This window comes from Chiloscyllium punctatum, chromosome 14 (assembly GCF_047496795.1).
Source record: "Chiloscyllium punctatum isolate Juve2018m chromosome 14, sChiPun1.3, whole genome shotgun sequence".
Lineage (NCBI taxonomy): Eukaryota > Metazoa > Chordata > Chondrichthyes > Orectolobiformes > Hemiscylliidae > Chiloscyllium > Chiloscyllium punctatum.
Window position 1 is genome coordinate 29443354 of NC_092752.1, and position 18588 is coordinate 29461941.

The following is an 18588-nucleotide window of genomic DNA, read 5'->3' on the forward strand; positions in this document are numbered from 1 at the left end:
GGTGGGTTCACTTTCTACATTTGAGAGCAGAATATGGTAAGAACACCACTGGCACATCTCCATAGTTAGTCAAGGAAGAGATGCCCTAGGTTACAGGCAATTTCAGATATACACTTGTTCAGTCCTAGGCCCAGATGATTTCATGCTGTTGACTAGTAATAACACCATCTAAATGCACACTCAGTCCCAGGAACACCAGGCAAGCTTGTCAGAGATAATCCATTTCCAGTCTGCTTCAGATCCCCAATCCTGTAGAAGCTGCAGCTGAGGACAAGAAGTTGCTCTAATATACAAGGTTATGCATGAAACTAACTTTTCTTAGTTCAATTTGATGTTCTGGGTGGATGACTGTACCCTTTCCCCAACAGTTTTATGAACATACAATGGTTTCATTCTTCAAAGAGAGAACAGCAGGAGATATGAAGCATTCAAACAGTTTGAAAAAGAAGATTTTATTGAATGACAGAAATGATGAAGGCAAGCTAATCAAAACAGGTGTTGCATTTTGGAAAGGCAAATCAGGGCAGGACTTACATACTTAATGGTAAGGTCCTGGGGAGTGTTGCTGAACAAAGAAACCTTGGAGTGATGGTTCATAATTTCTTGAAAGTGGATTTGCAGGTAGATAGGATAACAAAGGAACATTTGGTATGCGCTCCTTTATTGGTCAGAGCATTGAGTATAGGAGTTGGGAGGTCATGTTGCAGCTGTACATGACATTGGTGAGGCCACTTTTGGAATATTGTGTACAATTCTAGTCTCCCTCCTGTAGGAAGGATGTTGTGAAACATGAAAGGGTTCAGAAAAGATTTACAAGGAAGTTGCCAGGGTTGGAGGATTTGAGCTATAGGGAGACGCTGAATAGGCTGGGGCTGTTTTCCCTGGAGCAGAGTCTGAGGGGTGACCTTATAGAGGTTTATAAAATCTTGAGGGGCATGGATAGGATAAATACAAAATGTCATTTCCCTGGGGTGGGGGAGTCCAGAACTAGAGGACATTGGTTTAGGGTGGAAGAAGAAAGGTTTAAAAAGGGACCAGAGGGCAATGTTTTCATGCAGAGGGTGGTACATGTACGGAATGAGCTGCCGGAGGAAGTGGTGAAGACTGGTACAATTATAACATTTGATAGGATAGGTACCTGAAGATGAAGAGTTTGGAGGGATAATGGCCAAATGCTGACAAATGGGACTAGATTAAGGTTGTAGAGTGAGGTGCTGGAAAAGCACAGCAGATCAGTCAGCATCTGAGGACCAGGAGAATTGATGTTTCAGGCATAAGCCCTTCATCCTAATGAAAGGCTTATGCACAAAATATTGATTTTCCTGCTCCTCAGATGCTGACTGACTGTGCTTTTCCAGTACCAGACTCTTTGACTCTGATCTCCAGCATCTGCAGTCCTCACCTTCTCCTAGATTAAAGGTTGTAAATTCACTCGCTGAGCTGGAAGGTTTGTTTTCAGATGTTTTGTCACCATACTAGGTAACATCAGTGATGCTCTGGTGCAGTGCAGTTGTTCTGTCCCACTTTCTTTGTGTGTCTTGGGCTGTTAAGGTGGGCGATATCATATCACAAAACATATGAAAACAAACCTCCCAGTTCAGTGACCAAACATACAACCTGAAAAATGATATTACCCAGTCTTCAACTGTACTAGTTCTCTGACAACTGTAGATAATGTCAGGGAAGTCAGGATATTTGGATCTGCAGGCACTTTTAGTGGTTAACTGGCAGTGTACCTACAGCTGGGCCAGGAGGCCCAAGATTCCATTCTCACCTTCCTAGTCATATGAAGTCTGAACTACCTTATTTTAAAATAAAAAGTTTGCCAGTTTGTTTGCTTTTACTACTTACTTTCTGGAGACAGCTCGGTAGTGGAGGCCGCAGTGGTGATGGCATCACTGCTTCATTGGGTCTGGAGCATGGCAAAGACTGGGGACCTGCACCGGGCACTTTGGTGGTCGGCTATAGGTCCTGTATGTGGCTGCAGCTGAAAGCCTGGATTGGACTTTGACAGTCAAGAGATTGAGTTCAATGTGGGAAGAGCAGGCAGCTCAAGGTCACCCAGAGAGCAGGCCAAAGCAGTGGATATCGTGCCCTTGTACAGGGTGCAAGCTCAGCATGGTTAAATATATAAAACTGTTGAATTTTTAAACTTTATTTCTTTCCTTTTCTACTTGCTACCAAGAAGGACTGTAAAGTTTAATTTTTAAACGCTGTTTATTTTCCCACTTCGTACTTAAGATTTTGCACCTATACATGGCACTGGGAATGGAGACATTGTACAGTTTGCGCCATACTCATGTACTTCTATACTGAGTGCACATGATATAGAATCTAATTCTAATAGGTTGATTAAAAATATTTATACTCCTCTCAAGGCCTCTTGTGGTAGAGTGTTAGTATTTCTATTTCTAAGAAAGGTGACCTGGGTTCAAATGTCAAAATATCACCTGCTCCAGAGGTGTGCAATATTGTCAATGCGCAGGTTGATTAGAAAACTATTTGGAGTCCAGTCATTCTCCAGACACGTTTTGGGGAACCTTCACTTTATGGTTCTCTCCTTGTAGGCTGCATGGCTATACCATTATAGTTGATGTCTTGTTCAACACTGCTGTCACAGACAGTAAAAACACAAGGACTCCTCAGTGCTAGTTGCAGCTCAATGAGCAGATAATCTGTGGGGAATGTCGAAAATAGAACAGCATTTCAGCAACAGTATGCTCTCACATCAATCACAATGAAGCAACATGTAATGGCCTCAAACGTTGCATGAAGGCTTTGCTTATGCAAGGAGCCAAAGCAATTGTTCCAGATGAAAACTTACTCATTTGCATGTTGCAAATCAAAGTGCTGATGCTTCTTTGGGAGAGTTATGTTCAGGCATGTATCGATTCTCAAAACATCCCATTCAAATAGAAAAGCCAGCTTTGAACCTCACAGATCTTGTTAATTAGTTGTAATTAGTTATAAGAATGTGGTATCGCTTAGGTATTGTGCTCCAATGAATGGTAATAAAAGTGATGCCTACCACATTAATTTGCAAATTGCAAAGCCATGAGACTCTCAAGTTCGAATCTTCATGGATTTGTATATTTGACATGACATGAGGCCAACTGATACAAAGTATGGAATGGTCGGGATTGCTTTTTGCAGTAAACTATATAGTTATTACCAAAATAATGCCCCTTCAATAAGATCCAATTTGATTGGAAATGGACAGCATTACACCTACATGCATTCATGATTAATTCAATAGCCCCTGGCATGGCCTCATATGCAAAACAATGTACCCTGTCCCTGAATATGACATACCTGTTACTTACTCCACCCACTGTGCAAGCTTTGGCAGCAACTTTGTGTTATTGCATAGCTAAGTGCAAAAATGGTAAGATTTTAGCTGTGTCCCTTTGAGTGACTTGCAGACTCCACCTGAGGCTAACTATTATTGCCTATTCTTTATAGCCCTTTTGTGTAACCGTCCCGGCACCACAATAATTTTTCAGCCTCCCTCTGCTTCCAATCATCATTGTGATTGTTCTCAATTCACCCCAAGTCCATGGCTTTGCAACTTGCCATACAGTCTCATCATATTGAGGCAGTGATAATGACTTGAGAATCCTACTACAGAAACCCCTCCTATGCTGTAAAAAGTCTCACCTTGACTGGCCCTTTATGGTTTATTTTAGTGTTGCAAATCCATTGTTAGAGTGAGAGATTTGGTCTGATTTGTTATCCCCGTGTCATAACATTAGTAAGATTCACAATTTCATGAAACCCCAAGGGCAAAATTGGAATGTCTTTTCCCCAAAAAACCAGAATGATGCTGACAATCTCACCATACAATCCCACATTTCTCATCATTTCCTAGACCTGGAGGAGCATGGGCAAAAAAAAATTATCACTGTTTTATTCTTGCTTTCAATGACAGCAGATGAAGTATTCAGCTTATAATACACATATCTGTTTGAATAAAAAGGACACAATTAAAATTAGTGAATTGAAAGGTTTAGTTATCAGTTTAGCTAAACATTTCTGCCTTCCTGTGTTATAATACAACTGCTTCTTTAGGTAAGTTATTGCACAATAGTACCACTTATCCAGGAGGTCATAATATGCACATATGCTTTTCTAATTAAAGCAAAACATTGTTACGAATCTGCAGATATTTTACACATTTAGGACCACCAAATAGTTTCAAACAAAAGGACAAAAGAGAAAGTAATTCAGATTATTAAACAGGGTAATCCTATGTTATTAGGACAGAGTTCATGGCCTAAATTAATAAGATAAGTACTGCTATAGATTGATCACACAGCAGTGAAGTATTTATGAACTCTTTGGTATTTGGTATTTATGAACACTATTTCCTTAATAATCCAGAATAAGTGCATCAAATTTTCTCATTTAAAAATACTATTTCTATACCAAATGAAAACTGACCTTTTTGTTTTTATTTTACACAATAGCATAGGCAAATAGTTACTTTTAGGTTGCAGTTTGGACTTAATAGAAATTGTTTTTAAAAATTCAAACAATTAAGACCTTTTAAAATTAACGAACGAGTCAGAGAAATACCAAGCTCATGTTCCCAAAGAAGAGTTTTGGCTGCTACATCGGGCAGATCTAAAAGCAACCTCCATCTACAGATGGTACAAAGTTTGAGAACAGAAATTAAAAAATTAGGAACGATACTTCATAAAACGTATTAATCTCAGCAGTTAATTCAAGAAATCTTGAAATTGCTGCTTTTTAAAATCCACCTCAAACAGCCAGCTGACCTGCACGAGTCTACATTTATTATAGCAGATTAAAATATTTTTCAGTGCTATGGGGCGGGTTGGTAATTTAAAGGATAAGTTTAACCACATTGTGAAATATATAACTTTTAAATTGTTTGCCTTTTTTCCCTTTCATTAGTGTTGGCCTGACTGGTCATTCAGTTTTCAAAAGATTTCAGCTTCATATTGATGGTGTTTAAAGATTATTAATAAAAATCTAGAATTGAAAGCTAGTTCTCATAATATCACCTTGAAACTAATCAAGGATTATTGTAAATGGCTCAACTGGTCATTTACTGTCTAACGGGAAGGAACTTTGCCAGCCTTACCTGGTCTGGACTACAGGAGAAAGTGAGGACTGCAGATGCTGGAGATCAGAGCTGAAAATGTGTTGCTGGAAAAGCACAACAGGTCAGGCAGCATCCAAGGAACAGGAGAATCGACGTTTCGGGCAGTCTGGACTACATGCAACTCCAGACCCACAGCAACAGCAAGCAATTCTTGGTCTTAAAGAGGCCCAAACACTGTTTTGCTCAGACAAGGGACAGCAAGAGAAAAATCTGAGATATTAACAATTAATTTGCAGTGTGCCAAATTGCTGTCTCATCCATTTTGTATCCTTGCTGATGGTGATTATCACCTAACAGGTCGTGTGCAACAGCACAGAGAGTGAGATAACTATTAAATAAGTTACAGAAGAAATTAAGAGCAAACAAGCAACAAGGGAAACCCAATAAAAAATGGAACATACATGTTTGTTAAACTGCTGGGGGAAAAAAAAAGCCTGTTTTCTTCTGACGATGTCAAATCAGGTCCTTATTATAAATAGTTTAAATTTCAACTCCTCCACACAATGTCATATCTGAAGAGTTTCAATAGAATATCTTGTAACAAACGACACCTCTAGCTTCACTGCTGTTGCATCGGATAACTTTATATCACTTTAAGGAAGTTTTGTTTCAGCACTTGTAAAATTAACCTTTGCTTACCTAACATGAACCACATGCAACTTTTAAGGTAATCATTAACTGGTCAGATGTATAAGGAAACTTTGTAACAGGGCATTAAGGAATGGATGCAGATTGAAAACAATAAAATGAGGAAGGAATAAAAATGCATATAAAATATTGCAAGTTGTATTCAAGATGAATTTCTGCCTCAGCTCCTTATTACACAATGCCAGATTCACAAAACTTAAGTTAGCTATTCTATATAGGTGAGCAATTAATATGTAGACAACACAAAAACTTCCATTATATTAAATATTTATTTCAAAGAGCAATTGTACATTTTGCAAACATCAGTGTAAACAGGGATTATGCGAACCCAGAGTAACATTAAAACTATAAAACACCAGAAAATTCAGTACACTTCACACCATTCATCTCCTGAATTGCAGCCAATTGGTTCGTAAAATCATTCACCTCTGCATTCATAATAATGAAACTGAGACAGAAGATGACTTAGGAATGCCACTGCACTGTATTACAATTTATCAAACACACACGCACACGAAAAACATCCCGTCAGGGATGAGAAAACTTCTCCCAGTTAATTTGACAGTATGGAGTGCAGATCATGAGATGTTTTAAGTTAGTGGTAAACCTAAAATGCAATACAGCTATTTGTACTAAACTTAGAGGGCAAAAAAAGTACACAACTCTTATGTGTACCTGAACAATATGTACAAAGAAATTCAGTGCATCTTTTTGTTTTGCTACAATACAATCCGATAAGAGACCTATTTAGGGAAGAAAACACTGGCACCAATGCGAAAAAAAAACTGGAGTTGTGCTAAAAGGTACATCATTTCAATTAATTTATATATGTACACTGGAATTATCTTTAGTATTGTGTTTTATCACACTGATTTCACCCTCCCTCCTCAGACTGGGCAGAAACTTGAACAGAATATCAAAGTCAGTGTCATAAATATGCCAATGCTTCTTCCCTTTCAATGCAAATACCACCATATAACTGTAATTAGCTTTTATCTTCTAACATTTGTATTTTTACCCTGGTTAACAGTTGTTTCACAGAAGTTACCAAATATTTGCTACAACTTTCCTTGCAATAGTAGAAGATGCCTTCACAACTGGTCATTTGGTATTAGGATATATTTTGATATGCCTAATGTTAAAAATCAACATCCTCAGAGTGATTTATTTTTCTTGCCAGGAAGACTAAGAGGCTTGTAAATGAAGCAGAGAAGAACAGTATGGAGGCTAAGATTAGATAGGTACTTGGAATAGAGTTGATTTATCAGCTCAGCCACAAGCTGAGTAATCCACATGCTGTCAGGAAATACAGAGGATGGTATGCCCACCTGGAAAAAGTGAGAATGCCACCATTTAATAACTAACTATTAAAACATTTACTCCTTTCTCACTTTTTTCTTACGGATCAGTTTTGTAGGACAGTCACCTGAGCCAGCACCTTCATCAGCTTCTTTCATCTGAAAAGTAAAAGCAAAACCTATTACAAAAGGAACATGTCTTTCTCTTATCACAGAAATGCCATAATTTGATATTTCGTATCTTCTCCAGGCTTAACATACAGTAGCATTGGCAACAGAATCAGTAATATACCCCCAAGTTTGTTTTTAAATAGCACCATGTTCAGTTTGTCACTGTTACACTCTCCGTGAATGTATCCAAGCTATTAAATCTAAAGTTACATAGAGACAGGATTAGGTGAGGCTCCATCTTACTTGCTTAATTGTTAATTTTAACTAGTATGTAGAAAAAATATCTATAACAGACTAATCTTTCTTCATTAGTTTACAAGCCATCTGTAAGCACTGCTCAAATACATTATTTATTAGCTTATATTGGCCAATATAGTTTGTAAACAAAGTTAGGATGTGTTATCACATTGGTTTCATTCTTAAAGTTTTCCATAAACACCTTATCCAAAATTATTTCTTATTTCAACCTTACAATCCCAATTTAATACACTTCAAATGCTAATTTCACCTTTGCCTCAAGGTCAAATATGCCTTCAGCAAAGCCAGGAGGGAGAGAGGTCAGCAAACCCTTCCTGCTAATTACATTAGCTACTGCATCTGCTTTATGTCTTCATGAGGCATAACTCCAGTTTTCAAAACCAATAATACATCAAAATATATCTGGTTTCCAATTTATTTTTAACAAATTAAACAGATAGTACTGTAATGTAACCTATATAGAAATCAAAGGCCAGTTCAGTTGGAGCAGAAGCGCAGACCAAAAACAAAAGGCCATCATAATGAGAATTTACAACCACCTACTCATATCCTATAAAATATTATTCTTCAGATATTTCAGGTGATAAACCTGAATATTTCCAGTATCAAGGCTAACTCTTATTTGGCAATACTGGAACTATTCTTCACGCACGAAAGCCCCCATGAGCTCATTCTTAACCCATCTGCAACAGAAAACCAACTATTACTTGCAATCTGTATCAAGCAGCTAAATACAAATGGATGCTTTTTCAATTTACAGGCCCATAAATCATGGATACATTAATACCTGGATTTTAATTACAAGAAATGCATGTGATTAGAGTTCCTTACATTCAACTCACTCCTCTAATGCATGCCAATCATGGAATTAAGCCAACTTTTTTGCAATACCAATGGATCTCAGACATGTATAGCTACTTGTGGCCCAAAGAACAAGGAAACATATTTTAAAGATAAGGCATCCAAAAAATACATAGAAAAAGTGACTTTAAAACAACTTGGTACTGTTGAGAAAGGGTACAAGTACAAAGTTAAAATAATTTTGTGTTATGACAATGAAAGACATTGAGGGAAAATACTTAAATATCCACGAGACGGGGACAGGTAAAGGAAAAGCTGGAGATTCTTTTAAATCCATGCATAATTTGTTGCTGCAATTCAATGTACCACAACTAGCTAAAGTTCTCAAAAGGATGCTAGTATAGTTCCAATATGGATTGAAAGTAAATAAAAGAAATTCAACAACTTGACAGGAGGAAAAATAAAATAAGGGGGAGTTCGCTGTCCCATTTGGAAGCCAACCTTCTGCTCCCAACTCAGTGAGATGACAATACATTACTTCCTAGTACACCTACCTTATATAATATCACCATGCTGAGTGTAATATTCTCATGTAGATTGAGGCACTTAAGCCTCAAGTGGTCAACCTCTCACTTTGTTTCTAAACCTCAAAATTAATCTTAGGTAAGACCAGTGCCTCAGAAAAATCATCTGATCAAAATTGTCTATAAGAATAAAGACACAGAAGTAGTTCAAAAGTGAGGAGAGCATGCCCGGTATTACTTAATATATAATATCAACTGGATTTTGTAGTTGATGGCTTTGTGATTAGTAGTTGCCTAGAGCTCTGTTATAGTCATTTTAGATGTTATCTGTAATATTTAATCAAGAAATCAGGGAACAGAACTTGCCCTTCAGAAATAAATAGGTTCATGAAGAATTAATTGTGTCGCAGTCAATATTCCCTTCTCAAGGGTGGACTATTGGAAATAGGGTCTCTGTAAAACAGAGTTTTACTGGTACTTACTGTGTAGCATGAGAGTTCATTTAACTGCAAATGCACAATAAATAACTTACCAAATTTTTAGCATATGAAAACAAATAAGTGAAGAATCACAATAGGTGGAAGCCATGATGCCCCATTTAACTAGTGTCATTTACCTAGCACATTAAGTACTCCATTTCCAGTACGTTGTTTTGGAAAATAAGAAGTTTTTGTTCTTATGACTATTATAATGGTAAACTAAGCCTCTGAGGGGGACAGACAAGAGAACAACGGTCATACTGGCATCATGAATAGCTGCTGTGGTCATTGGGAAAGAAGGTTTAGACAGGTGATTAACAACATAGATTGGCAGTTCCTAGATTAAAAGAAAGCCAACAAGTGTTGGCTGGGGTGGGTGGGTGGGGAAGAGAGATAAAGGTTAGAGAGATCCAGGGGAATGAGATACCACCTTAGGGTCATAGAGATGTACAGCATGGAAACAGACCCTTGGGTCCGACCCATCCATGCCAGCCAGATATCCCAACCCAATCTAGTCCCATCTGCCAGCACCCGGCCCATATCCCTCCAAACCCTTCCTATTCATATTACCCATCCAAATGCCTCTTAAATGTTGCAATTGTACCAGCCTCCACCACTTCCTCTGGCAGCTCATTCCATACATGTACCACCACTGTGTGAAAAAGTTGCCCCTTAGGTCTCTTTTATATCTTTCCTATTTCACCCTAAACCTATGCCCTCTAGTTCTGAACACCCCGACCCCAGGGAAAGGACTTTGTCTATTTATCCTACCCATGCCCCTCATAATTTTGTAAACCTCAATAAGGTCACCCCTCAGCCTCCAACGCTCCAGAGAAAACAGCCCAGCCTGTTCAGCCTCTCCCAATAGCTCAAATCCACCAACCCTGGCAACATCCTTGTAAATCTTTTCTGAACCCTTTCAAGTTTCACAACATCTTTCCAATAGGAAGGAGACCAGAATTGCACGCAATATTCCAAAAGTGGCCTAACCAATGTCCTATACAGTCACAACATGACCTCCCAACTCCTGTACTCAATACTCTGTCCGCGATACCTCCAATTTTGGTGTCATCTGCAAACTTACTAACTGTACCTCTTATGCTCGCATCCAAATCATTTATGTAAATGACAAATAGTACAGGACCCAGCACTGATCCTTGTGGCACTCCACTGGTCACGGGCCTCCAGTCTGAAAAACAACCCTTCACCACCACCTCCTGTCTTCTGCCTTTGAGCCAGTTCTGTATCCAAATGGCTAGTTCTCCCTGTATTTCATGATATCTAACCTTGCTAACCAGTCTCCCATGGGGAACCTTGTCGAACGCCTTACTGAAGTCCATACAGATCACATCTACTGCTCTGCCCTCATCAATCTTCTTTGTTATTTCTCTTTGTTACTTCTTCAAAAAACTCAATCAAGTTTGTGAGACATGATTTCCCACGTACAAAGCCATGTTGACTATCCCGAATCAGTCCTTGCCTTTCCAAATACATGTACATCCTGTCCCTCAGGATTCCCTCCAACAACTTGCCCACCACCGAGGTCAGGCTCACTGGCCTATAGTTCCCTGGCTTGCCTTTACCGCCCTTCTTAAACAGTGGCACCACGTTTGCCAACTTCGTCTTCTGGCACCTCACCTGCGACTATCGATGATACAAATATCTCAGTAAGAGGCCTTGCAATCACTTCTCTAGCTAACCCCATCAGCTGAAAAGTGAAGACTATTCTACCAAAAATCATCACCAATGATTTCAAGGCATCAGCAACGAACACTTCAAAAGGGCTGTCCTTGGCCCTCCATTCTACAGAACAACTTTAGGATCGATATAGTGCTTTCATCTGTTAGGAGTTGAATATTTTCTTTGTCTAAATGAATACTGCATCATTGCTAAAACTCTGCTTAACGAATTTAATACACTTTCTGAAAATTGTCAACTGCCTATATTAAATAACTCTGATCACAAGCCCTTCCAAAGTCAAGAAAGAAATAGGAACCATGACCCACCCTTGAACCTGATATTTCTCATTTTTGTGGAAACCAGAATGGGGCAGTCTGGAGTTTCTGGAAACAGCTGGACATGTAAATGTTTGCCTTCCTCCAATGAAATTCGATTATGGTGTCCCCTTTACTTGGAACCTCGAGTGTGAAGATTAAATCAAGGAAGTGCACGTCTGCTCTTGGTTCATTTCTTTTGGAAGTCCAGCATATCCTTTTGGAGAGCTGATGTACTTACACGTAAGGGGTCAGGTATACTTTGGGGGATGTGTCAGGTGTCCTTTGGGACTATTTGCTGTGGGGACTAAGTTGGCATGGGATAAGAGAAGCCATAGAGGATGGGTATGTAATGAATAGGCTATAAAGGGGCATGGCAGATGGTAAGTAAACGTTGGAATGGCATGGAGAGTATGAGAGATAAGCAGATGATGCAGAGTCAAGACTGTGGTGCTGGAAAACGACAGCAGGTCAGGCAGCATCCGAGGAGCAGGAAAATCGATATTTCGGGCAATTTTCCTGCTCCTCTGATGCGACCTCACCTGTTGTGCTTTTCCAGCACCAGACTCTCTACTCTTATCTCCAGCATCTGCAGTCCTCACTTTCACCTTGATGATGCGGTGTGTCTAGGGATAAGAGAGAGTGAGCAGGAAGAATTCTTCATCAAGACAGCAGTGGAGTAACTGGAATGAGCCCGGGGCAGTCTAGTCCAGTCAGTTTTTGCTCCTTGCTTTGGCTCTCTTATTTCTTGGTTTTCTTTTCTTTAGAGTGTGCAGAGTGGCAGGTGAGGGAGGAGGTCTGACATTGGCAACACTGGGACAAGCTGGATATGGCTCCAACCCTTGACCTATCACCTTCATCCCCTCCCCCACTCACCCATTGTACTCTATGCTACTTTCTCCCCACACCCACCCTCCTCTAGCTTATCTCTCCACGCTTCAGGCTCACTGCCTTTATTCCTGATGAAGGGCTTTTGCCCGAAACGTCGATTTCGAAGCTACTTGGATGCTGCCTGAACTGCTGTGCTCTTCCAGCACCACTAATCCAGAATCTGGTTTCCAGCATCTGCAGTCATTGTTTTTACCTCTATGGCTTCAACCCTGCCTGAGATTTCCCAACAAGCGAGGAGCAGGTTCTGGTTTTCCTGAGCCCAGGAACTGTTAACTGAACTGTGTGTACTGTGTCTTAATAATTTTAAAGTAGTAAAATTATGCATAACGTCTGTCACTGATGTAGGCACCATGGTGGGGGGAATTATAAAACTTTTCGCTATATTTTTCATGTAAAAGTGCACATAGCAATACATAAAGGAGGAATCTTTACTTTTAAAGATCAACCACAATGCTGGAGCCCCAAGGCAAAAATCCAGCACCAACTGGACTGAAACCAGAACAGTGAGCAAATCATTTTTAAAAGTGGCATTTGCACTGCAAAGATTTCTTCCACCTCTGCACAGCCGATGCAAGAACAAAAATTGGGACCCAGAAAATCTAGGTTGACCTTCTAACAAGTCTGTCTTCGTGCACTTCCATCCTGTAACCTCTGGACTGCTCCCATTGTCTATGGCTCTGAGCCTATCCTATCCTTATGCTCCCCAGAGTGAAAATTAGGTCCAGTGGGGACCCTTTAACCAATGTATGTAGGTTGAATCAGGAAACTTCCTGACTTGGGTCATGTTGAGAGCAGGAATCCAATTCTACATTTCCTTCAGTGTGCTCTACAGACAGCTATAAAATCAAGTAGTTTTATAGTTTGCCTAAAAATTTAAAACAAAAAGACTTAGTTATTTATGCAAAGCCTAGTATGCTTAAAATGAGAACATTCATTGAAATAATGACTAACCTCATCCTCTGAAGCTGATTTTGACTTACTGCCCTCTTCATCTTCCTCTTCATCGTCGTCCTCTTCTTGACTGCCTTCTCCAATGTTTTCATCATCTCCACTTGCTTTCTCATCTTCTACATTAAAAAAAAGTTTAAAAACCAGTAGACAGGCATGATGAAAATCTAGTAAAATAATACAAAATGCATTGAAAAACTAATGAAACATTGGTTTTTATCTCACGATGCCCCAAGTATGAAGTGGAGAAAGTTATGCCTCTTGGACAAAATCCATCTGAAGTGCCACATTCCATTTAGACTTCGTACATCAGAAAAGAACGGACGAATAATACTGATTTACAAGGATGAATCCAGGATTGAGGGGGTTAGGCCATGTGTAGTTGCATACACTTAGCCTGTACGTGAGTATAGTAGAGTGTTCAAAATCAACCACAATGTTGGAGCCCCAAGGCAAAATTCCAGCCCCAACTGGACTGAAAACCAGAAAAGCAGGTAATCATTTTCAAAAGTGGCATTTGCAGAGCCAAGATTTCTTTCAGCTCTGCACAGCCAATGCAGGAACAAAAATTAGGAGCCAGAAAACCTAGGGTTAGGGAGAGCTGGGGAAAGACTTAAAAGGGACCGGAGGGGGAACATTTTCACATAAAAAGGTGGTGCATTTATGGAATGAGCTGCCAAGTGGTGGAGGCTGGTACAGTTACAACATTTAAAAGGAATCTGGATGAGTACATGAATAAGGAGGATTTAGACGGATATGGGCCAAGCGCTTGCAAATGGGACTAGATTAATTCAGGATATCTGGTTGGCATGGACGAGTTGGATTGAAGGGTCTGTTTCTGTGCTGTACAACTCTATGACTCTAATGACAAAAATTATTGTCATGTGGAAGAATCAAGAGGCAGGGGAATATTATCTTGAAATTAAAGCCATACCTTACAGCATTGAAATCAGGAAGCATTTTTTCACAAAGAGGATAGCAGAAGCATGTATTATTAATCTGGCAAAATGCCGAGTTTAGGACTATTAAAGCTTTCGAATCAGAGAAACAGGGAATATAGAGCAAGGGTGGGAGAATAGAGTTACCATAATCAGCTGTGATCTGTCTGAATGGCAGGACAAGCTCAATGGTCATAACCAGTTCATGAAGTACATGCATAAACAAACAAACCAACCGCATACACAAACAAACAAACCAACCACATGAAAATAAAAACTACAAAAAGAAAAGAACTGAGAATGATCATTCCCAAATAATCTCAATTGCGCTGAAGGAGAAAAAAGTCTTAAAATGAGGATGGGATGTGTATGGACTAGACAGGACCTCCTCAAAATATTTTAAGCAAATAGTCTAGACTCTAAATTTTTCTTATTTTTAAAGGCAAGCGTGAGGTGCCTGTTCCAGATGCAATGTGACTGGGTGACCGGTCAAACTACTCTATGTTAAGCAAAACACATTTATTTAAAAACTAAAAATACAATGAAGAAAGAGGAATTTAGACTAACAACTCTATTGGAAAACTTAACAGGACAATAGATACAGTAACTATTACTGATTACTCAAGGGAGACTGGTTAGCAAGGTTAGATCTCATGGAATACAGGGAGAACAAGCTATTTGGATACAGAAGTGGCTCAAAGGTAGAAGACAGAGGGTGGTGGTGGAGGGTTGCTTTTCAGACTGGAGGCCAGTGACCAGTGGAGTGCCACAAGGATCGTTGCTGGGCCCTCTACTTTTTGTCATTTATATAAATGATTTGGATGCGAGCACAAGAGGTACAGTTAGTAAGTTTGCAGATGACACCAAAATTGGAGGTGTAGTGGACAGAGAAGAGGGTTACCTCAGATTACAACAGGATCTGGACCAGATGGGCCAATGGCTGTTGGAGCATTGGAGGCTGAGGGGTGACCTTACAGAGGTTTACAAAATTATGTGGGGCATGGATTGGATATATAGACAAAGTCTTTTCCCTGAGGTCGGGGAGTCCAGAACTAGAGGGCATAGGGTTAGGGTGAGAAGGAAAAGATATAAAAGAGACCTCAGGGGCAACCTTTTCACACAGAGGGTGGTACTTGCATGGAATGAGCTGCCAGAGGAGGTGGTGAAGGCTTGTACAATTGTAACATTTAAGAGGCATTTGGATAGGTATATGAATAGGAAGGGTTTGGAGGGATATGGGCCGGGTGCTGGCAGGTGGGACTAGATTGGGTTGGGATGTCTGGTTGGCATGGACGGGTTGGACCGAAGGGTCTGTTTCCATGCTGTACATCTCCAGGACTTTATGACTCTAAAAGATTTACAAACGTGTTGTCAGGGTTGGAGGATTTGAGCTAAGGGAGAGATTGAATAGGCTGGGGTATTTTTCCCTGGAGCATTGGATACTGAGGGGTAAGCTTACAGAGGTTTATAAAATCATGAGGGGCATGGATAGGATAAATGGATAGATGGGGTAGTCCAGAACTAGAGGGCATAGATTTAGGGCGAGGGGGAAGATATAAAAGAGATCTAAGAGGCAACGTTTTCACGCAGAGGGTGGTACATGTATGGAATGTGCTGCCAGAGGAAGTGGAGGAGACTAGTACGATTGCAACATTTAAAAGGCATCTGGATGGGTATATGAATAGGAAGGGTTTGGAGGGATATAGGCCAGGTGCTGGCAGGCAGGACTAGATTGGATTGGGATATCTGGTCGGCATGGACAAGTTGGACCGAAGTGTCTGTTTCCATTCTGTACATCTCTACGACTCTATAACTGTTCCAATATGGTTTCATCCCATAAATACACCCCTTGGAAAAAGGGAAATTCAGACAGACTCTCACATGCAGTTCTCTCATTCAGGAGAAAATTCAGAGAGAGTAGTAGCCAGGAAACATTCATTGAAGTTTCCAACTCTGTTGAGACCCCAATAGCTTCTGCTTCAAGCTAAAACTAACAACCCAGAAATCCTGATCTATCAGAGCTAGCCACAGCCAATCAGGCTGTTTTAAACAAAAAACCTTAAGGCCTCCCAAGCTGTTTACTCTTGTGGTTCTGGTAGACGGCTTAGCGCCTCTGCCTTACAGCCTCATGTCAAAAACCACCAGGACAAAAAAAAATAATTTATTTAAGTAACAGTATTGTCACAGATATTAGTATACTTTAGGTTTCTGAAATTCTTCTCATTCTGAGACATTTAAACAATTTATTCTAAACATGAGCTAAGAGAACACAAAATGCATAGCTGAAACACCAACACCAAGTTTTACTGCATGCCTTTTATCTTGAACTGGCCAGGACCGTTTTACAATACCTCAAGGATAACAGGGGCAGATTCAGCTGACAAATTCAAAACAGGAATCAGACCTATTTTTGTGAAGAGACAGCTGAGACACGATATCTTTTGAATTTTGGAATTATTTAGTTGCTTCTTCCCAGTTCAACATGTTCCTCTGTTCTTAATTAAAACTGTGAAAGCAAATCACAGCTATATTGCCCAAATCAAAAATACTCCAGTACCAAATTACCAGATTTAAAAAAAACATTAGGATGGACTCAGGGTTCAAACTATGGGCAGCGAGAGGAGTTTCTAGTTTGGGAGACATGTTTGATGTCTTTTGAGCAACTGAGCCGCAGATACGGGTTGCCCAGCAGAGACCTTTTCCGTTTTTTTCAGGTTAGGGATTTCATCCAGAAGACGACTATGCTTCTCACTAAGCCCTTTAAGCGTGTTACAGAGAGGATGTTGCTACGTTCCACAAGCACCCTTTCGGTTAGTGCCCTCTATCGCCTGCTGGGTGGCAACGGCCTGGCAGGATATTAACCGGTTATGTGAGGTCTGGGAGCAAGAGCTAGGAGTGGAGATCTCTTTTGAAACATGAAAGAACATATGGGAGAATACTCGAAAGATCTCAATCTGTAACAGGGCATGTGCTATGCAGTTAATAGTTCTGCACAGGGCTTATCTGGCACCAGACCGTCTGGCAAAGTTTAAAAAAGGGGCATCTTCAGTGTGCCCCAAATGTAAAATAAGTGTAGGTACTCTTACCCATTGCTTCTGGACGTGCCACAGGCTCCGTGTTTATTGGAGTGCTGTGGCGGGAGAGATAGGGAGGGTATTGAGGACTGAAGTCAAAGTAGATCCAATATCTCTCCTTTTAGGTCTACCGAATTTACCATCTTTAGATGGGCATGGGAAGAAACTATTTAATATTCTTGCACACTGTGCATGGAAGAATATTCTGATGAATTGGGTGTCTGAGAACTTGCCGGGCTTGCTAGGATGGCAGAAATTAATTATGGAGCACATTCCCTTGGACTTTTTCACAAACCTGGTGCACCACACAACAGACAATTTTTATAAGACATGGCAGCCCTACTTGAGTTATTTGGATACAGATTAATCAGTTATCTTAACTAGGGTGTTTGTTTAACCAGGATGATTAGATTTGTCAAGCCCTGGGCCCTGGAGGGGGTCTCCTGAGTTAATACGGGTATGCATATAATGCTCCCGTACCTTTGTTTGGGAGCCTTGCGTCGAGCATAGCTGTTCTGTATTTTATGTTTTTTGTTTTGCTTTTCTTTTTTTTTGGTGTTGCTTTGTACAGTGTTAGGGTTTGCTTTGTATTATAGAGTAGGTTAGTAGTTAGTAGATAGCAGGTTATATTATAATTTATGTTTTTTTTCTTAAAATACTGATATTTGATTTGATTGTTTTTTTCAATAATTTTATATGTTTGTAAAGTTAAAAAAAATTGCTAATAAATATATTTACAAAAACAAAAACCCATAAGATTGAATGAAAGAAGTTGCTGGAGACACCCAGCAGGTCAGCTATCATCTGTGAACAGAGAAACAAAGTTAAAGTTAAAGATCTAGGCTTTCAGAAGGTGGAATGGTTTTTGGATCCGGAATCTATAAATAGCTACTCACTCGCTAGTCATTAAGATAAAAGTATTTTCATTTTCACATGTTGTGTGCTGTTTTCTACTTCCTTTTATCTATTTTTCTTTAAGAACTACTGGACACTGATTTAAGCTGACTGACAAAAGAAGCGATGGTGAGGAGGAAAACATTTTATACAGCATGTCATAAGAATTCACAAGATGGTGAACGTAGGTTCAACTGAAGCCTTGAGAACTGAATAATATTCTGAAGCAAAACAAAACTCAGGATTATCAGGAAGGGGAAATGTAGTGGGACATATTTACTAGCTCTTCTGGACAGCCAGCTTGAACACTGGCTAAATGGCCGCCTCCTTTGCTACAACCATGATTTTGTTCTTAGTTATGAACTTTCATACTTATTTGCAATAATTAAAAAGTTTTTAAAAAGGCTCAACACCTAATCATTCACAGATGCAAAATTATTTTAAAATGAACAAAAAATTAGGTAACAGAGCCCATGTATGTAGATACAGTTGGGGGGAAGTTTAGGATGAGAATACCACAGTGTAGGACCAGGATCACTGAA

General features: G+C 39.8%; 1 protein-coding gene across 2 annotated transcripts in view; it reads right to left on the reverse strand.

The window, feature by feature from the left end:
• Positions 1–6026: 6026 nt before the first annotated feature.
• The window catches only part of clgn (calmegin), a 67128-nt gene continuing 54566 nt past the window's right edge, over positions 6027–18588 (reverse strand). For both annotated transcript variants that reach the window (XM_072584109.1, XM_072584110.1), the window contains exons 14-15: positions 13144–13259; positions 6027–7233 (exon numbers count right to left, since the gene is read on the reverse strand). In XM_072584109.1, the coding sequence (XP_072440210.1) occupies positions 7153–7233; positions 13144–13259 (197 nt within the window). In that variant the 3' untranslated portion in view covers positions 6027–7152. The remainder of the gene's footprint in view (positions 7234–13143; positions 13260–18588) is intronic.